Below are 22,110 nucleotides of genomic sequence, written 5' to 3' on the forward strand. Positions count from 1 at the left end.
TATATTTACATTTTTGCCACCTTTTTATTGGTTTTTTACATAGCCCATTATTTAAATTGACATCTATAACAATGTATTTTTGTGCTATTAATATAGATAACATTTTAATAAAACATTTATCATTTTTAAAAACATAGCAAGGACATGAGCAAAGTTACATTGTAGCCAACTTCACTTTTTCTGTTTGTATTGTTTTCAACTTCTCTCTAACTTTTCTTACACTAGCAACTTTAATTTCTCCATACTCTTCTACACTTAGGCTAACTTAAGCCAAAACCTAATCATAGGCTACACTGTGCAATACTATACCATAGGAGGAAATTTCTTCCTGAATTCAGAGGGTGACCATTATATGCCCTTGAACGGCAGGATTATAATTTATCTACCTGAATAACCCCAGATGCCATTTTTAATCCATCTAAATGTTTAATTTGTTTTTGAATTTACTAAAGAATTAGTGTGCAACTAAACTAGTGAAGGACATTCAAAGGGAAAACATTTTCTACCAACTGTATTGCAGCTACGGGGGAGGTCTCTGGCAGCCAGCCACTCATTTAAAGTCTTTCAAGGTCTGATGAGAAACTGAAAAGCTTTCAACCAAAAGCAGAGAAACTTTCCATATATATAGCACCTTCTAACATATGGGACTAAGACATAGGTGCAGTTCACATAGTGCAAGACTGGGGCAGTTTGGGATTTAGTTGATCCCATAATGCTTTGCAGTAGCTGCATCCAGTAAGCAAGAGAAGCCTGGCAGGAGAAGGGAGAAAACAAGAAGTGTGAGGATTCTGGTCAGGGGGAAAGATGCTAGGTGAAAGAGTGTCTGTAGGAAAATAGACAGTAGGGAAATAAATAATTGAACTTCCTGCCCCACCTCATGGTTTCCCTCATTGTCCTTCCAGCCAGCTATACCACTGTCACTGGGACAATACATTTCATCCCCAGCTCTATCACCTTCTAACAGAAGAAAGGTACAGAGGAGATCTCCACTTACTTCCTGAACATTCCCATGTTTAGGAGTTGGGTCATTACTGAGCCGTCCACTTCACCAAAAAATTTTCCAGCCTGCACAGACGAAGTGATAAAAGGGGAGAGGGAAGAGAGAAATGTTAGTGATAAAGTTCCTAAGCTTTCTACTGGTGAAACCAATCCATTCTGTCTAGAAGCTGTAGGATCTACTACCTGATGAATACTGTTAATAACCAACAAGCACCTTTAAAGAGGTATCACATAGCCAGGGCCGGCTCCAGCGTTTTTGCTGCCCCAAGCGGCGAAGGGTGTGGGGGGAAGAAGCCGCGATTGGTGGCATTTCGGCGGCAGCTCAACCGCGCCACATCATTCTGCTACGGGTCCTTTGCTCTGATGGGGACTGAGGGACTTGCTGCCGAAGATCCGGACATGCTGCCCCTTTACATTGGCCGCCCCAAGCATCTGCTTCCTGTGCTGGTGCCTGGAGCCGGCCTTGCACATAGCTCCAGCTTTTGACTGGCTGAGAAGTTTGAGGTGGGGCCTGTATTCTCTTGTGAATATTTGTAACCTGTGAACACGGGTTCTGAAAGCAAGTGCCTCCCCTGCCTGAGCTAAAAGACCCAGCTATGTTAGCTCAAAATCTGTAGTGGACTCTTAAATCTCTGTGTGGGTTCAGTGACTATAGGGGGACAGAGAGCACAATGTGTATGTGCAGTTACATGTTTATTTAAGAACTATAAGCAGTTTTGCAAATCACAGCCATACAGGTACCAAAGATGCAATATTAACAAATACAAAAATGGCTGCATCACTTTTTGTTTAAGGGAGACATTGTGCAAAGATGTAGTCAGGATTATCTATTAGGCAGGTTATTACAATATCAGAGGACGTAAAATCTTTACACAAGTCAATGTATGTTGCCTCTGGAGATTTTCTTGATCTCAGTAACAATTCTGCCTTTACTTACTAACAAACCAGAGTAAATCTGCTATAGTTATGTTTAACATTTGTCAAAGCAATGGTTTGTTTTCTGGCAAGTGTGCTTTCTCTGAGGATGGGCTAGGGTAACTAAATAGTTACTTATTGGTCTTCTGTCCATTTTGCAGTGTACTGATCTGATGGGTTAATTTTTCCATAAGAATTAGCTCCCATCTATTATGGAACCATTCTAGGTTGGGCAAAAATTCCCTTTTCTAATGAGAAACTAGTTTAGCAGCCAACAGTGAATGAGAGATTAATTCTTCATTAGTGGGAGTGTGACCATTTCCACTAGGAAGTCCCAGGAGGATTTACCAAAGAATCATTTGATAATAATCACCCAACATTAGTAATACTTGGTTAAAAATCTCCTCCCAATACTCTTAAAGAGCCAGACATTCCCACCACACATACATAGGCATACAGTCATCTCTTCCCCCCACAATTTGGATTTTAATAATCTCAGACACAGTCAAAGGTGTCTGAGCAAGATGTAGCTCTTTCACCTCACTGGCTCTTTCAATCTGATTATGGTGGTTATTGGTCCAGCTGCTTCATTTAATACCATTCTGTAGCAGTAATGAGAGCCAGAACAGTTGGATTTAACGCAACATAATCTGCAGCTGGCATGGCAAGGTCAAAGGGCCATGGTTGGACTATGAGTGCAGCCTGTCTAGTTCAGGAATACTGGGACGTCTTACTGAGTTCCTGCAATTCCTCCTGAGCACAGAGCGCCTGATTCTCATTTGCAGTGGCAATGTAAACATTTAATGGATTCTTAGTATAAATGAGACTAAGGCCCAGAAAGTACATCCAGAAAACAGCAATGATCTGGCCTTTTGACCTACAGTACTAGATTTTCAAAGCTAGGTACTTTTATGTACTGTGTGCTTGATAATAGCATGAGAACTCAATTTTTAGTAAACCCAAATTGCTCTTCATCAAAGCAACTCTTCACACTCATTAAAGCCCAACTCCTAACCTCCTGCAGCTCTCAGCTTTCACTATGATTCTTGCTTCCTCTGGGAAGAGGTTACTGGACCACCCCCTTCCCTCCAGCTCCCAAGGCACAGGGAGGCCTGGCTTGCATGATCCACTGTCCGTTCTTAAAACTATCTCCTTTACTGGATCTGTGGGTGGAATCCCTGTCATCAGCACATGGATCAAAGCTAGGCTATCTCCCCTGGACAGGGGGTGATGTCAGATCAAGACAAAGGACAGCAGCAGGATGGAGTGAGGAGACATGATGGAGAAGATCTCACAGCTCCTAGGGTAGCTAAGGCAATTCAATCCCAGTTGCTCATGTCATCACTGTAAGAACACACGCACTTTGACACTTTCCTCTATTTTTATCTTGAAATATATGCTGGGAAGTGTCACACTGTTGGCAGGTTCTATTTGTTTTAAACAAGAAGCTGGTTCCTTGATTGCCTTTCTTTGGCCAAATGCAGGGAGAAATAGGAACGAGGGTCCCACCACTGTTCATGTTAGAGCAGTAACAGTTTGTGCTGTCTTGAGATGCAGATGGGGTACAGGGAGAGCTTCCTCTTGACACACACAGTACTGCATGACTCACTGGACTCTCCCGCACAGACTCATTCACGATCTGATGCGCTTCCTGGTATGTTTTGCATGATGAGCACTGCAGGCAGAACTTCTGTCCTTCTCTCTTTTATACACAGACATTGGCCTCGGTATTTAAATGGCATACACTTGCAAAACTGGCATCAGCATCAGGCACTAGGCACATATAACCTACATAGCTAACTGAGTAGGGACACAATGTAGCAAGCTGGCTGACTTGTTCCCTCAAGGAAATCCAGATTCAGGAATGCTCCTCTGTGTTAAGATGCCCCACATGTGGCGATCCAGGAAGGCTGCCGTGTGGTGAGTTGTACTGTGTGGAGACCCAGGCTGGGAAAGGCTGCAATCTGATGAGCTGTCCAGTGTGCAGACACAGACCAGGAAGGCTGCCCTACCCAGACCTCAGGCTCCCGATTTAGTAAATTTACTGCCTGTGTGGTCTCCTGGCTGGCTAGCTGCCATTTGTTTGATGTCTGTCGCAGAGGAAAAGGCTGTAGGAATCCTATGTAGGAATCAACAATTTAGAGACCAACGGTAACAGGTGAAATAAAGAGCCAATCTAAATACAAATGAAACATGAACAAAAAGTCATTGGCAAGCTGTGGACTGAGAAGAGAAATGATGATTTTCCCCAGCTCTGGGGAGTTAACAGCTAGAGTAGCTGATAGCACTGGAGCCTGCCAGAATGCCTGCTCGCAGAGGCATGCGGATAATGTTTATAATTTATCTAAATCCACGATAACGACAGGTTTTTCACTCGTCAGATCTGCCAGAGAACAGCTTTGCATAAACCCCATTTTCCATAAGACCCAGGGGCAATGCAGAGGCAGCACAAGAGGAATACAGGTGCCATGTGCCCAGAACTGACAGCAGTAATGGCATTAAGCAGTCTGCCGTTGCCTTTGTCCATGGGCAAATGGCTTCAGGAATGTAACTTTTTTTTTTTTTTTTTAAAGCATGTGAGGGTCAAGATGAAGAAATAGTCAAACTTAGTCAAAAAAAACCCCACCCCGGACCTATAAACAGTAGGAACATAGGAACTTCCCTGCAAGAGCAGACCAGGGGGCCATCTATTCCTATAGCCTATGGCTGACAGTAGCCAGTACCAGATGCTTCAGAGGAAGGTGCAAGAAACCCCACAGTGGAGACTTACAGAAAAATCTGCCCAAAGGGCAAGTTCCTTCCTATCCCCCTCTCAGTTGGTAGCTGATTTATATCCTGAAGCATGAGGGTTATGTCCCTTCTATATTTTTTAATCTGTCTAATGGAATTGTGGATGGTCTCATTAACCATCTAAATGACCATGCTGTTTTGAAGTCTACTAAGTTATTGACTCAGTGAAATCTCGTGGCAGTGAGTTCCACAGGTTATTGGAATGTAATGAAACAAAGGTTTTCTTTTATAATTTTTTTCTTTTTCTATTTTATTAGCTGTCCCTTAGTTCTTGCATTATGAAAAAAAGTAAATAGGTGTAAATATTCATCTTCTCTCTAAATTAAACCAACCTGATCTTTTCAATCTTTCCTCATGTGGAATTCTCCCCATGCCTCATTTTATTAACCATTTCTGAAGCCCCTCTATTTCTGTTATCTTCTAGCAGATGGTGGCCAGAACTAAACACACCATTTCAGGTGAAGGCATATCAGTGACTCACCTAATGGCATTACAATATTTGCGATATTATTTTCTACTTCATTCTTTGTGCATAGTAACATTTTGTTTTCTTTTTTGACATCACTGTACACTAAGCAGATGTTTATATTGATATATCCATAGTGCCACCCAGGTCTCATTTCTGAGAGTTAAATTAGAGCCCAGAAATGTATACGTGTAGTTCAAATTATTCCTTCCTATGTGCATTACCTTACATCTGTCAATACTGAATTTCAACTCCCACTGTATTGCCCATTTGTCTAGCTTCATTAAGATCTTTTGATGTTCCCCGCAGTCTTCCCTAATCTTGATTTACCTAAATAATTTTATCTGCACCGTTCACCATTTTGCTCTTTCCCTTCTTCCCTTTCCCAGAGTATTGATAAATATATTCAACAACACTAGTCTAACTATGGAACCTTGGGACATCCCATTGGTAACCTTTTCTATGTTGTAAATGGACTATTTATTCCTATTCTTTGTTTTCTGTCTCCTAACTACTTTCTGATCTATGACAGTACTTTATTTCTAACCACGTAACTTCACAGTTTCTTTAGCAGCCCCTTGTGAGGGATTTTGTCAAAAGCTTTTTGAAAGTTCCAATAAATTATAACTGGTTCTCCATTATGTACTATTTTGTAGATGCTCACAAAGAATTCTAGAAGGTCAGACAGAATTTCCTTTACAGAAGCTGTGTACCGTTCATCATGTTCATTTGGGTGTTTTACTGTTCTGTTTTTAAGTATCACTTCAACCAGTGTATCTGGTACTGAAGTAAGGCTGCAGTTATTCCCAGGATTACCCCATTGTCTTTTTAAAAGACAGGTACAATATCTGCAACTTTCTGATAATCTGGCATAGGGTGGATTTTAATGAAGTTGCATATTTTTGTTAGAAGGTTAAATATTTCGTTCTCCATCTCCTTTCTACATCATCTGGCCATGCTGACTTACAGCTCTTCAGTTTGAGTTTGTTCCTGCATCTCGTTTTTTGACATCGGAATCCCTGAGAGTGCCCCATCTTCATTATCTGAAAAGAGTAGGTTTGGGATATGTATCTCCCCAGCATCGTCTCTAGTGAAGATAGACATAAAGAAATAATTTAGGGCCAGATTCTGTCAACCTTACCCACGCTGAGTAGCACGTTACATCACAAACAGTCCCACTGAGCTTGGTGTTGTAAGATGATGATACTCATAAGTAAGGGGATCAGAATTTGGACCTTAGTGTCTCAACAATTGTCCTTACTTGCTCTCTTTATTCCCCAATAGTCCAGCAAATGTACAAATTCTCTCACAAGTTTCCTCCTTCTGATTTACTTAAAGAATTTATTTGTTTCTGTCTTTGGCTTTTTGCTCTTCAAATTCCTCATTAATTTCTACCCATGACAGTCTATACCACTATGGTCACAATTTTTACTAGACTATGATAATTTTTGTACAAAGTATGCCTTGTAAGGTATCATTTGAAAACTCATAATGTGCTGAACGTTAGTGTTCCAGTAAAATACATGTATCATCATTGTATGTAAAGTTATAGGATTCTACTGTATAACATTGCTGTAACATGCTCCAGGTTAAGAAAAGCAGGCCCAAACCAGTTTCTCAGGAACAAAGGACAGACAAACACCCAGTCCGGTGTTAAAGAGCTATCCTGGCTTAAGCAGCCATTCTCCAACAGCAGGAAGGTGTGAATGAGAAATTTACATTTCATCACAGGGACGGTTCAGAACTCACATATACAAGAGACTTTGTCTCCAGCACCCCAGCTGGCTCAAAGAGGGGACAGTGATATAAAAATGAGAGACAGTGGCCTCCAATTCACCTCTCTTCCTTCCTTCTCTCTGCTCATAATATCAATGAATACCTGAAGGACACTGAACTAAGGGGAGACTGAAAGGAGACCCAGCCTGCGAAATTTACTGCAGTGTGGGGTGAGGAAAACCTTTGCTTTGAATTTTGTTAGTTTGTTAAGTTAACCATTAGCTTGCATTTTACTCTTTTTTTTTCTTTTTGTAACCAATCCTGACTTTTATGCATCATCACTTGCAATCCTTTAAAATCCATCTTTCTGTAGTTAATAAACTTCTCTTATTGTTTTATCTTAACCAGAGTGTTTGGATTAAAGTGTGTGGGAAAACTCCATTTGGCCTAAAAAGGCCTGTGCATATCATTTTCCTTTGATGAAATGATGGACTTTCTATGAGCTTGCATTGTTCAGTAGTGTGCTGGACAGTATAAGATGCATAGCTCTGGGAGATAAGTCTGGGACTAGAGCTTGCAGGTGTTGCTCTGCAGTTTAATTCATGAGTGGCTAGTGAGCTGCACTCAATACTTGGTAGCTGAGAGGGATTTTACATGCTAGAGGCTATGTGTGAGCAGGCCAGAAGTGGATGTTCTTACAGCAAAGCAGTGTAAGAGGCATCCCAGGTTGGAGAATGGAGGGGACACAGCTGTCCAACAGTCCAGACTGTACCCTGGGAAATGTCACACTACCTTACACTGTACCTGAAATAATTTATGCTCCTTTCTATTGGCTTCACTTGAGCTGGATTTCCATTTTCTGAAGGACACTTGTTTGGCTTGAGAACCCAGCCACTTAACCATCCTGTTTCTTTTCTTGCCTTCCTGCTTCTGTTTTAGTTTAGGGGAATGAATGTCCTTTGCGACTCTCGTAGATTGTGTCAGTAGCCTCCACGGTCAGGGTAAGGATTTTTATTTCTTTACTTTTGACATAAAAACCTTCTTGACTAGTTTCTTCGTTATCTTTAAAAATTCCCTTGCTAAAGTTCAGTGTCACAGGGCCTTTGGTACCTTCTCTCCGCCAAGGTTGTTGAGCTTAATTATACTGTGGCTGCTCTTACTTAATGATTCAGCTAGAGTCATTTCTTCAACCAACTCCCAGAGACAGAATATCAACATTCTGTATTGTCTAGTACCCTTCCATCTGAGAGTCCCAATGCACTTCACAGGCACTAATGCATTCATTAATGAAGGCTCCCCATGCCCCCAAGGGGAGGGGAAGGTAAGTATTGCTATCCCCATTTTATAGATGCAGAAACTGAGGCACTAGAGTGACTTGCTCAAGGCCATATACCAAATCAGTCCCACACCTGTGAACAGAACTAAGGTCTCCTGACTCATAGCCCTAGGCTGTAACCTCCAGACCCCACTCACTTACCAATTGCTGGGGGGGGGGAGGGGTTCCAGCAGATTGGATGAAACACAGTGAAGCCTCTCAGCTGAGTCCTGATGTCTCCATCTCCTCCCGTCGACCCTAAGTCCCCCTCCCCAGCAGTTGTTTGATCTGGTGCTTGGAAGGACAAGTGATAAAACGGGGCCAGTTCTGTGTCTCCAAACCCTCACTCCTTTGTTAATACCAGTTGTAGGGAGGACACTGTGCTGAATGCCCTATTCGGCTGTGGCAGGGCCCTGATCCTGGGTCTGCATATTGAATAACTGGAGGCTGTTGCAAGTGAACTCTCCCCTCTATTACATAAGCAGGTCTGAGCCCTCTTACCTCTGTAGGTCCCTTGGAAATGAATATAAACCCATTATTATCAATGAGGAAGCAGTTCAGATTCTGCAGAGATATAAGGGAAAGGAAGTGAAATTACAGATGGCACTTTGGTTATGGTTGGTTGTTTATCGTTACTAGTATAACAGGGGAGGTAGTATAGCCTAGTGGACAGGGCATTGTCCTGGGGCTCAGGATACCTGGGTCCTATTCCCAGCTCTGCCACTAGCCTGGTATGTGACCCTGGGCAAATCACTTCCCCTCTCTGTCTTCATTTCTCCTCCCACCCTGTGTCCGCTTTGCTTATAGTATTTAAAGTGTAGTCTCTGCCCCAAAGAGTCTGCCATTTACTATGTCTGTGTGGGGTATTACTGTAATATAAACAATATTTAAGAAAACACTACACATTGTCAGAAAAGGAAGGGAGTTCAGACAGCACTCTTCTTAATAGAATAGTAATAATACTTTGCATTTATCCAGTGCTTTCCACTTGCAGATGTTAAAGTGCTTTACAAACAATAGTGAGTTAACCCTTGTTACGGTCTCCATTTCACAGATGGGGAAACAGAGCACAAAGACTAAATAATTCTCCTACGGTCACACAGTGAGTCAGTGGCAGAATGAAGAACAGAACCTGGGACTCCTGACAACCAGTTCTTCTGCTGTAAGCACTAGAGATGATCCTGCCTCCATCTAGATTTTTTTTTCAAGAGAAAAAGATTCCAGATTCTCCAGAGGCAAAAAATCTGAGGTAAGGGTGAGAGGACCCTGGTCAAGATCCACCATTTCATGGGCAATCTTGATCGTCTATATTTTGCAGTTTATCCTATTGTCTCAGACTGAGGAAGAGATCAGGATCCAGAAGAGACCCTCTCTGAGCATGAAAAGAGGATTCTCCTCTGACCCCACTGCTGACAGGACAGGACATTCTCTCCAGAACACAGCTGGGCTCCAATGGTATAGCAGCCAGTGGAAACCCCGAATGGCATGAACATAGGGAGAATGGAAAACATGAGGGGCTTCTCTAACAGGCATTCTTCTTAGCAGCCACTAGAATCTACTGACCAAATCAGAGAGAAGATCAATGCACTCTGAGCCCCACATGCTGTACCATGGTGATTTCCCCTGACCCAGACAAGCTCCCTGCAGGACTTGGTGCTAGGTCAAGCCCTACACTGAATGTTTGGCTCTGGTTGTGGTCCTGCTGAGCACCTCTTGTAAGGTGTTGAGCACCCTTGACTCCCACTGATTTCAGTGGGAGCAGGCCCTCGGCCAATGACCTCCTCACCCCATAATCCTCACAGAGACCCTTTAACGAACTCAATGAAACTTACATCATCCTGACAGCTCAGTGGACACGCGCCATCCACGCCACTGCACTGGAAAGGAACAGGAGAAATTAAATGATGACAGAGTCTCCAATACATCTGTTAGTCTATAAGGTGCCACGGACTCTTTGCTGCTTTTACAGATCCAGACTAACACGGCTACCCCTCTGATAGTGTCTATCTCATTAGCCTCAAGGGGATGGACATCAGACAAAGGATCTACATCTTACAGCTGGGTACAGGTCAACGACTTAGTTACCATTTTGAAATAGACTGTCTAAGCAGCACACACTTAACGCCTGCCAAGGAGGCCAGTAATGGTTCTGCCCTCTACCCACAGTCTAATTCCTCAAAATAAACAGTATTGTCTCCACTGAATATTACACTTAGGTCCTGCTCACAGTGGATAAGGAGGCAGAACCAGGCTTAAGGGAACTTCTAGTGTGTTGTAGCGGGGTCCGCCTGGGCAGTTAATGTGTGGCAGGCTAGAGCACTGTATGTTCACAGCCTAGCTTGCCACGCGCTGACTGCATAGCAAGCCCTCAGTGCAAGGGTGGCAGAATCAATCCCTCTAGTATTAATAACAAAAATAATTATACATTGGAGAGAAAATGTAGGGTGCATTTTCATATCTCATAACATCTTGCCCAAAATAAAGGCATTACATTTTAGGGATGCATTATTCTCAGGCAGTGTTTTTTTCCAGACAACTAATGACACAATAGAATGCGAATGTGCTCCAACAGCCTCAGGCACCATCCATTTGTTTCATTCAAGGATCTACGGCTACCAGAGTTGACGTGTGTCACACCATTGAACTGGCTAGGACAGGAGGAGTTAAACAGTGAGTAACAAAAGCCTTCAAGTGCTTATTCATTTCATAACTATTCCGTGTGTGTGTCTGTCTCTTTCTGTTGTTTTCCTTGGGGGCAGGGGGGGGGAAAAGCTGACGCAGTGTTGCCAATTTCTCTACGCGGGTCCCCTTCCTTCTCTGGCTTTCCTGAGGTGGGGAAGAATAAATGACAAAGATGACAGGCCTTGCCTACTCTGGATCCGCTGCTGATTATTTTAAAACTGCAATAAATTCTATAAAAAAAATAAGCCCCTCTCCGTCTGCCCTTCCTGGCCGTCTCTGAACAGCTGTGGGTAAATCGGCCTCTCAAACCACAGCAAAACTGTTAGTGGTGTTTCTCATCTCGAGTTCTGCAGTACAGAGTGCTATTTCCATGGAGCCATCCTGTGTCCTGTAAGCATATTTCAAAGGATGATAAAAGAATTTTCAGTTTGTTTCAGGCTCCAGGGCTTTGTGCTGTTGCCACAACTACATCCGCTCTTCACATCTTGATAATGGTTTAATAGACAATGACATTACCTGGTCCACTTTTATGATGTGACGGTGCAAATGTTGCCTTGTCATGATGGGATTATTTCATCCCCACATGACATATACAAAAAAGTGGCAGCCCTAGACGTCACTCTGGATTTGCTCTGGTTTGTGTGGCTGAGAAATATGGTCGTAATAAACCCAAGAGTATTACCCATAGGGATGAAGATTAACAAACCAAAGTGAAGTCAATTGAGTTAACCCAAGGGACAGTTTGGGCCCATTGTGTCTCTTGACTCATTGTGTCTTTTAGCTCAGGGGTTGAAGTGATCTCTCAGAACTACCAGCTCCGCCATCGCCCAGCAATGGAATTTCATTAGACTGTAACAACATTTCAGGAGTGTGAGAGTTTGTGTAAATCAGATACGGGTACAAGCTGCAAATATCTGGATCCAGATTTCAGACACCTCAAGGTTAAGGCTGTTCAGATCTGAGGGTTTAGTTCAGCCTAGATAAAGTCAGGGGCCACTTACAAAATTCAAGTCCAGATCCATGTTCAGATTTCAAGCCCCTCCTGCAAAGTAAAGGTCCCGGGTGTTGGTTTGCTCCTAGCTCTAGTTTAAATCTATTTATAATGTTATTGTGCCTGTCGATGAGGGCAGCAGGGAAGAGTTTTCTAATAATGTACAGATGGAAAAGTGGATAGTCTTCCAAGGGGAAGTTTGAATGTATCAATTAGGATTGTACCATCCAGTCAGTGGCCAGTCGGGGACTGGCCCAGAGAAGAGTGATGCAGCAGAATCTGACGAAACCCAAGAGTTCAGGTGAGAATCCCTAACAAACCCAGAAGAATTATTTTCAACCTGAAAGGCAGGGCCGCCCAGAGCGGGGGGGGGGTAGTGGGGCAATTTGTCCTGGGCCCCACAGGGGCCCCACGAGCCCTGGCCCAGCGGTGGTCCATGTCTTCGGCAGTGGGGGGCTCCTCAGTGCTGCCGAAGACGTAGAGCGACTGAAGGGCCCCCCGCCGCCGAAATGCTGCCGAAGTCCCGGACCGCGGCCAGGTGAGTACAAGCACCACAGCTCCCCCACTTTGCCCCAGGCCCCCTGAATCCTCTGGGCGGCCCTGCTGAAAGGCCACAAGACCCATTCCCAATTCATGTGCTCCCCTCTACATGCTTACATTGCAGCATTTGGACTGATTCTCATCTCGGCATAGGTGTGAATCCGGAAGAACTCTCTTAAAGCCTTTGGAATGACTCTGGGTTTGCAGCAGTGGGAGTGAGATTAGAATCACCTTTGTTCATTCTGCTCGAAAAAGAGCAGGAAATTTACGTGAGAAAACCACAGCGATGGGGATAATTGAATGTGTGCTCCCCATTTATTTTGGGACTGCTGCTTCAAACATTTCTGCATCACTACTTCCCAAGGGACCAATCCACGTCAGGCTCTGTGGTTTCTTGGGTGGGTCTCTGAATCACTGCAACCCAATCTACTTTAAGGTTTGCCAAAGACACTTAGTTACTGCAAAGAAAAACACAAGCTAAGTGGGCTTAGACTGTCGCCAGCTACTAGAGGCAAGGGACAGCATGTATCATACAATGACATATAAAATACACATGAAACAAAGCATCATACAACATAGGCAGAGACACAGTGGGGAACTCTGAGAGCTCTCTCTGTCCTGAGCTCCTGTCTACTTACATCAGTGTCATTGGGCTGGGCGGGAGTGTGGGTATGTGGAGCAGTGCAGTATGCAGGAGAGATGTGGAGAGAAAAAACAAAATGTTCATTAATGACTCCTTATTGAACTGCTAGCTAGTGCCAGTAAGTTAGGCAAACTCTTCTTTCACATGAGTAAGTGTTAGAAACAGGGCTTCATCCCTGACCCAGGAACCACCCTTCAGCTTCTTTAGTCTTTCTTCCCAGGCTCATTTCACCCCGGGAATGAATGTATGTTAATATGTGTTTACTTTCTGGGGCCATGTCCCCCAGAAGGTTCTTGTACAACCTCCTTTCAATAACCCCCCTTGATAAACCTCCAACGAGCTCCTGTTCACTCTGTGGGAATCTCTTATTGCCAGGTATCCTGTTAGACATACACACAGGGCACCTCAGTCTCCAGCCTGCCGAGAGCCCTCCCTCTGCCACCAATGGCAATAAAAATCCTTTCCCATTCCCCTCAGGCTCTCCAGTCATGGAGATAAGTTTCCTGAGCTCAAACCAGAATAATTCTAACCTAGTAACAGTTCCCTCTGTGGGCACCAGGCAGACATTTCATTCTTTGCATCTTCAGTCCGATGAGACTCCTCCCCACAATGTGCTGCCCATATTCCCTAATATTTTGAGAGTGCCCCTTGCTGGTAACAAAAAGGCATTTCCATTCTCCTCCTTATACCCAGGAAATGCTCTAGTTATCCCAATTCTCTCACTCTGATTAGACGATCTGAACTAGCACAGCCTCGCAAATTTCTCCTGGCCTGCTAGCCTGGAGCAAGTCGTCTTTTTTATTTTTATTTTTTATTTTGACAGGCTAGTAGGATTTCATCATCATCAACGTCATCGCTGAGATCAGGATAGTAAAGGAGGGCAGGGAGATTTTGTGCCCCAAATTACAGCTTTCCATGATGGTTCCGAAAGCCTGAATGAATGCGAACATATTTCCACAATTTACGTGTCAGCTGCAGCAGCGTTAATGCCGGGCCAGGATTCTGACATTGTTAACACAGCGTTCCTAGAACAGACTTGCGGCTCATGCAGCATTAGAGCCGTCAAAGGATTAGAAAAATGTGTAACTTAAAACTAATCTACCACATAAATCTGTTTAATACAAATTTCACAAAAGCCTTCATGGTACTGCCACCAGAAATCAACGTGCATAGCATGGGACAAGCAAAAGGAAGGTGGTGAAATCGTATCTCCACAGAATTACTGCCATTCCTACCTGCCACGTAGCCATCCAGAACTTGCGTTGGAGTAATTCCAGCTTAATTTGCACGCCCACAGCTACAGGGAAACAAAAGTGGGGAGGGAGGCCAGGGGGGGTGAGAGAAAAATAGCTGCAAGTTAGGAAAGGAAAAAAAAATTTGCATGAAACAACAGGACAAAATTGCACTCGCAGCCTGGTTCCAAGTGTAAATGACGAACTGAAAGGTAAGCATTGAGTCAGACAGTCAAGTGAGAGTCAGAGGTTTAACAGGCTGGGAGAAAAGGAGGTGTCAATTGCTGTATTGAAATATCGACACCTCCCTCCCACTAAACACTACAGAGCTACAAACAGATTAAAAAAAGGCTTTTATCTTGGACTGTCAGATATTTTCAGGCCAGGGTGGACTGTTAGACTCATCTAGGCTGATCTCTTGCGTATAACGCACTTTGACTCAGAAAGGTAGGCCAGTGTCAGGAGTGGGTTTCAAGCCCCCACCTCCAGGGAGACTGCAACCTGAATGCAGCAATAAAGAAAACATTTACACCACAAATTAAGGCGTAATTGTAGGCATGGTAGGGAAGATGTGGCAGCATGGACTTCAGCATAGGCTAGCAACCCAAAAATGTACCCAGGCTCCCCAGTGGGCTTGTACTGCGGCAGTGAACCTGCGCTGAAGCCTGTGTTGCTGTGTGTTCAATGCTATTGTTACCCATGCTAGGTGGATTAAATAGTTTACAATTACACTCTAATTTGTGGTGTAGATGTGACCATAGCCCATTCTTGATCAACAAAAACCGTTGCAAAATCCACACAGAAATATAACACCTGTCAGTAGGAAAGGGGAGATTTTAAACTCACTGGCTGCTTTTCCCAGCTGAGTACATCTTCCCCTAGGCCAAAGGGTATTCTTTAATCAGTCTTGCCCTGATTTTGTGCCTCAACCCCTTCCACGCACAGTCACATCCCCAGGATCGTGCCCTCTGTAGAAGCAAGAAGTGTGCAGTGTCTCTCTGTAGGATGTAGGAATGCCCCCAGCTGTACATACAAATGCAGTAACAAAGATTAACGGGCAAGTGTCAACCCACAGAATCGACCGGCCAAATCAAAGGGGCCTGCAAGAAATCCAGCCTCAAGAAGGATCTTAAAATATGATGATAAAGAACAAAGAGAGGGAGAGTCGGAGAGGAAAGCATGAGAGGGAGAGATGGAGGGCCTGGTCCCCTCCAGATTTACACCAGTGTAAGTGAGAGGAGAATCAGGCCCGGTGAGTTCTTTAAGTCTATATTGTGCAACTTTATGTGTGGCTGCTTTTAAGTTAACTCTTTGATCTGATGTTGTAATTCAGCTGGGAAGGAATAAAAACCAGAGCGTGCAGTAGGAATTATGCTACGTGCACAAAGAACCTGGCAGCTGGCATCATGGCCATGGTACATCATCTCTGCTTGTAACGCCCTGGTGTCAGTGTCCTTCCTGTCACATCCTTACTGCTGGTACATCTTACAAGATCCCACTTCACTGGAAGGTTTTTATCCAGAGCTCCCTATTATAGAATGAATCTGACTGCTGTGAAATGGGGAAAGGAATTATTTTCTACAGCTGCCTAAAGCCCAGAGTACACAACCTGACAAGACATAAAATTCATTTAAGATTCATCTGGATCTAAGTCTCTGAATATAAGGAAAGAAGAAAGAACAGGGCTGAGTTCAGCCCTGGTGTAGTTCCATTGACTTCAGCTGTGTTACCCCAGGGGTGAATTGGGCTCAGTGGCCTCAAAGACCAATCTGTGTTGGAGTGTGATAGAGTGTAAATGATGATGTTGTTGTTGTTGAGTCCATCTAGAAGATGGGCTGATTTTGTACATAGCTTTGAATAAATTCCTTGTTATCCTTTAAAACCATCTCAAGCAAGAGTCATTCCTCCTATCAGAGCTGATCACATCAACGGGAGTGAACATGACCAAGGACATGCAGATTTTACAAGACTGAGGAGGCGTTGGTACCAGGACAACTAACCTTGGAACACAGGGAGTTATTGAGAAGCTCATGTTTTTGCCAAGAGGGAGCTAATGCCTAGAAATGTTGTTCAAAGGAAATTAAAACCTTTGTCACGAACCCTTTCCTCCTTAGCCTGTAGGGTGCAAATAACTTCCACTGCAGAGTTACTTGTGTCATGAGGGGGAATAGGGCTCCCGGGTTTGTACTGGTGCTTTCTGGCAATCAAAAGAAAGAGAAATCCATCACTCCTGTCCCTCCTGGGCTACCCAGTGGCTAGCCCTCTCCTTTCCACGTAGCCTGCAGCCATGTTTCTCCCTTCTGGGCAGTTTGTCAGCTATCCTTTTCCTTTGCAGAGGCCCTTGCCACTGTGTGAAGCCACCTCTCTCCTTTGCATGTAGCTTGGCAGTTAGCCCTCTGCTTTCTAGTCCAACAGAAATGGACTAGATGTGACCCAGCAGCCATCCCCTCCTACCCCCTGGGGCTCACACACACTCTTCTTTCCATGCATTCCTGCAGCCAGATGTAAGAAGGTGTAATTTCAAGCAATGTAGGGTCTACTTTAACTTGCACTGTGGTTTGTCTCTTTCTGGCTGGTGTCCACTCGGGGGAACAGGAGCAGGAAAACCTGTCCCCTTCTTGTGTCTTGTCTGCTGACTGGAACCCCCTGCCCTTGCCTACGTGGGGAATGGTAGCGGTTTTCAGTGGGGACTACATTAGCCTCCTCTGCATTCATGTTGAGCCTGGGGGTTTAAGAAAAAAGAGGCAGGGGACAGTCTCTCAGGCTATGTCTATACTTGGGTGTGATTCCCAGCTCATGTAGACATACTTGTGCTAGCTCACATACTCAAAATAATAGTGTACCCATGATAGTGACAGCATGGGCTAACCGCTGCCTCCGAATCTGCCCCAACCCCAGGGATTAATATTCAGGGTGGCTAAGCCCACGCCACCGCTGTCCGTGCTATCCTGGCTACACTACCATTGAGCTAGTGCTAGTATGTAGCTGTACTATAAGGGGCAGTAAGCAGTAGGGGCCTGGCTGTCCTGCAGGCTGGCCATGCTTTGGAATGGGGGTGGGAGGAAGGCAGAGACACAGATTCAGGAGATGAGTCGGAAGCTTAGATGAGAGGAAGGAAAAGCTGGTGATAAAAAGTCACGGCATGTGCCAAAGAATAGCCAATAGCTACCCGAGATCCTTCTTTGCTCCAGCACAAGATCTGAGTTCCACTCTGCTGTGAAACTTGGGGTGGCTGTGGAGTACAGCATAGCAACAACCATAAAGTCCTAGAGGTGACCATGGATAATGGTATTATTTCTACTAACATGCTAATAACTTGAGCAACTGTAGTTTCCCTGTGGTAGAATAAAGTATGTGAAGGGAGACAACATAACATATGTTGAACAGTCAGATATTGATGCGCTATTCAGACATCCCAAGTTCATGCATAACTTTCTACCAGCAGGTAACCTCGAGTCACTGCAAACTGAGCATGTCCCTGCAGTACTATTGCATCTGCATCTCTGAGAAACCACATACCACTGCTCAACATGTTGTTTATACCATTCCCCTCCAACTGTTCATTCTTCCCTTCGCCATATCTGTTGTCATTACTCATCCACTGTCACTTGCTCTGTCTGCCTTTTCTTGGGTTGTCTCTGATTATCCATATGCCTTTCTCATAAGGAGCTTTCCTCAAGATTTCATTCTCTGTCTACCTCATAATAAAGAGTCATAACAAAGAGTGATAAGATTACAGCTGGTAGACTGCTTATCAAGATGTACCTTACCATTCAAAAGCTTTTGCTGTCACAGCAGCTGGCTTGCCATTTAAATAAAAAACATTATTTTCATTTCCTTTGTCTTGTCATTGAACGATTTACCCACTTCTGTTCCTTTGCTAGCATGAGCCAATGGAGCTTCTCCAGGGATGAATTTGGCCTTTTCTCTCTAAGTGAGTGACCAAAAAGCCAAAAAACATTTTGCTTAAAAAACTTCAGGGCAAACTAATAATAATAATACTACTAATAAAAAAACACCTAAAGCAAATGCAGCCTGCCAAAAGAATTGGAGCTTGGAGACAGGGACATTAAAGCAGGTAAGGTGAAAGAGTGATTCTTAGCAGGATTTACCTGCTGTGGCTAGGACACCCAGATTGGAAATCAAGGACAAGCTGAAGGCAAGAGAAAAGTTTTTGATTAAGAAAGGGAAGGTTTATGGGCCAGTGCCCAGGATGCACTGGAAAGACTCGGATCCAATGGGATGGATTCTGGTCTCATTCGCACCCTTGTAAAGGCCAAGTAACTCTGCTGAGTTCAGTGGTGTCAAGGTGGCATTACAGTGGTGTAACTGAGGGCAAGATTTGCCCTGGGATGCACGAGCTGATGACCAAGCTCTTTCCCTCTGCACTCCCAAACCAGAATGGAGCATTGTGAAAATCCAGGCTGCTTTCTAGACCAGTCAGTTCCCCACAGCCCCGGTCCTCAAGTTTTTTTCTATTTTTCTTCTGCATGCTCCTAGGGAAGATAATGCCAGAACATGCATATTCCTCTCCTACTCAAGCTTTACAATAGCCCAGCGCTCCCTGCTGCTCTCAAGCTGCTCAACACAACTGCTGCGGCTGACTACCCTTTATTCAGCCCATTGTAAGGGTCTGTCTTAAGATGCTGCCTCCTGCCCCTTCCCCGCCCTCTGGACTCCCCATGGGGATGGTTGTTTTGTGGCCAGTCCCCAGGCTTTCTCCAGACTGTCCCTTTCATGACTCCATGCTGCCCTAATCTCTATTTAGAAACTAGCAGACACAAAGACTTGGCTCCTTCACCTCTCCTTTCACTGTAGCTGTATTATGCTAGGGGAAAGGGGAGGAGGCAGCTCAGCCCACGGGTTCCTCCCAGTAACCTGGTCCCGATGACTTCAGCCTGCCTTAACAGGGGCTGAAGGGTGTTCTCCCCCCGCCTCCCAAGCCCATGTATTCCATTCAGCAGACAGGGGGAGCTGGGTGGGAGACAAAAGCAATTGCTCTTTCTTGAGGCTGAGTTGAGAGGAATTAAAATCTTCCAATCTCCCGTCTCTGCACATTTGGGCATTTCTGAGTGGATTCTGCCCGCTTGGCTGGCTGATTCCTTTACACAGCGTGTGCATGCACTTGTGTGTGTGTGTGTGTGCACGCGCTGCCGTCTTCGCAGATGTACCCCCAGCTGTCGCTCCACGGCGCGCCGTCTCTCCCTCCCCCTTTCGCTCTCCCTCTCTTTCTCCCCCTATTTATTATTTACAGAGGATTACAATCTCTTTTACATGCTGTCGTCTAACCTTTCTTCTTCTCTGCACTTCGGGCACTGCTAGCATCTTGGCACCCTGCAGGGAGCAGGGGGTTGATGCCTGCTAGAGTCCACTGAGCGCTCGCCCGGCTGTTCATAGCTTCCACTGGATTTGCTTTGGGACTCGTCAGGGGGTTTATCGAAGGAGCTGGAGAACGTGGAAGAGGCTCTGTTCCAGGCAGAGAACAGTAAGTAGAGTTGTCTCTCTTATACATTTGTGCCCAGCTATTTGAAAGCTTGCAGTGGGCTTTTTCCCACTGCCATCTTCTGTTCACAGAGCCCTTGCTGCCACAGGGAGGGGGTTCACAGGCAGTGACAGCACTGCCTGCGACAAGGTACTGCTGAGACAACCTAGCAATGTGAAGCCACAGGGCAGCCGTTTTACTGACAAGACAGAACTGCAGATTCTGCCCCAGGGACATATGGTACCAGTTTTAATTCAGTTCAGGTGTGGGGGACTGGAAGTAGCACCCGTCAACCAGGAACGGCACAGAAATCTTTGTCTACAGCATGAGCAGCTCAAATCTGAGTACAGCGCTGATCCTATGTACTTGGTGCTAGGACCAATATGTAATGGATAAGCACCACAAAATACTGTCTTCCCATCCAGGACAATAAGAGGTGGGTCTGAAACGGGGGGGTGCCACTGGTCTTGCCTGTGGAGGTTTTAGGGAATGTTTCTGGACTGAGCTGCCTTCGAAGGGACTGTATACAATGCAAACTGGAAGCTGATGGAGGTGTTGTCTAAGGACCGGTCCATATGAAGTTCAGGCTCCAGTAAACGAACCATATGTGGTAGGGCACTTTTAGGTTTGTTTTTATTTGTGTGTCTTCTACCCACAAAGTACTGCAGGAAAACCCTGTCACAGGGCGTGAACTCAAGGAAGTTATGTCACAAGAGGAGCCAAAAATAGAGCCAGAGTTCTCTCAAGAGTCCCCAGAGGCTGAGCAGAGAGATTTGTGAACCTGTATGAGGGTATCCTGCTGCAGGAAGGAGAGAGGAGGGTGGAGAGAGATTTGCAGCCTTTTTCAGGCTCATTCCTGTGGGTGGATCTGCCTGGGAGCAATGGGTGCAGATGAAGGAGGGCTTGAGAGAGCTGAATGTGAAACTTCCTCCTGATCCTGCCTCAAGAGGTGGAATATGTGTGTGTGCAGGTACAAGAAGACATGTGCACATGTATGTTACACAGCACTCTACCACAATGCTTACATTTCATATCCGGCCTGTCACTGCAGTTTATTTTAATTAGAGAGATGAAAAGGTCAGACCCACCCCTGGCCACTGAGCTGAATGTCCCCCTGGTTTGGGGATACCTGGATCTGGGGGCGCCACTTCAGTTCATTACAGAGGGCTGCCCCAGTAATGAGATCAGGATCTGGATCTGGATCCAAGCCGCCCCACAGTTTCGGATATTCAAATGTAATGTTCTGATTCTCTAATTTTAATGTTACAGCTAGGCGTAAATAACATTGCTTTGCTGGCTGGGACTGTTCTTGCCACTCAAGGATCTGGAGGAAAAATTAAGAGGGGCCCATTTTGATATGAGCTGGAGCAGCTGTCATCCAGAATGCTATTACACAAGCAACTCACAGGAAGGGGGCATTTAATGATGCGGTCACCTTTGAAGGCACATATAGATTTGTCACAAGACAAGGGACATTTTTATTCTCTGAGGTCTCATCAGAATTTCAGACCACTGTTCCCTGGGGTTTTATCACTAGGGTCCATTTTGGGGGACTGGATTTTCCTGTGACTGCTGTGGGTGAGCATTGTTTGCTAGTGAATTATTCCAGATGAATGAAGGGCCTGAGGGAGCTGTCTCCCTGCCTGCCAATAGTGCGGGCTCCATAAGTGAACATCATTCACCTGGGGCAGTTAAAGGTAAATCCTGGGAAAAGGTGTTTTGGGGGAGAGGGGAAAAGGCCCTAATAATTTTCCACACCACAGACTGCAGTGATGCCCCTACTTCCAACAGATGTGCCTGCTGCTTGCTAGTGAGGTGAATTAGCAGCTCTGATATCTAATGAGCCACTCAGGCTTTCAGCCCTTTGTCTTGCTTTTCAAATGTTCTTTTAGGATGACAGTTAAGTATTTTCTGGGCTCTGCAGGACTGGAAAATTGTGGTGGGAGGTTCAGGGGGCAGGATTGGTGGTGAGGGGGGGCTGGCTGGCCAGGTGTGGTGGTGATAATGCCAGAGCTGGGAGATTCAGGAAACAGCCTCAGGATAGTCAGGGGAGAGGCTCAGGACTGGGATATCATAAAGGCGGTTCAAGTATGCAAGAGTGAGGTTTTGGGGTAGAAATGAGGACTTAAAGGACTCTCCATATTTACCTGTTGCTGATTCAAAAAGAACCAATTCCTTGCCTCCACAGGCCATGTTTTCTTACAAGAGGCTGATTAGGTGCTTAAATCCTGGTCTGACTCTTATCCCAGTCCCCAGTGAATAAGAGAGACAAGCTTGTCCAGCAACAGTCCAATAATAGACATTACCTCACCCACCTTGTCTCTCTAATACCCTGTGAC

The 22,110-nt window shown here is 45.0% G+C and overlaps 1 protein-coding gene across 7 annotated transcripts in view; it reads right to left on the reverse strand.

Annotated features, from left to right (window-relative positions):
* CACNA2D4 (calcium voltage-gated channel auxiliary subunit alpha2delta 4) overlaps positions 1–22,110 on the reverse strand; it is a 171,079-nt gene that overhangs the window by 15,412 nt on the left and 133,557 nt on the right. For 4 of the 7 annotated variants that reach the window (XM_045002242.1, XM_045002241.1, XM_045002238.1 and 1 more), the window contains 5 exons: positions 14,293–14,354; positions 13,053–13,067; positions 10,034–10,078; positions 8,703–8,765; positions 995–1,065 (listed from right to left, as the gene is read on the reverse strand). In XM_045002242.1, the coding sequence (XP_044858177.1) occupies positions 995–1,065; positions 8,703–8,765; positions 10,034–10,078; positions 13,053–13,067; positions 14,293–14,354 (256 nt within the window). Of the gene's footprint in view, positions 1–994; positions 1,066–6,137; positions 6,258–8,702; positions 8,766–10,033; positions 10,079–13,052; positions 13,068–14,292; positions 14,355–22,110 lie in introns of all 7 variants that reach the window. The other 3 variants (XM_045002244.1, XM_045002240.1, XR_006576310.1) reach the window with 2 other exon arrangements.

This window comes from Mauremys mutica, chromosome 1 (genome assembly GCF_020497125.1).
Source record: "Mauremys mutica isolate MM-2020 ecotype Southern chromosome 1, ASM2049712v1, whole genome shotgun sequence".
Taxonomy (NCBI): Eukaryota; Metazoa; Chordata; order Testudines; family Geoemydidae; genus Mauremys; species Mauremys mutica.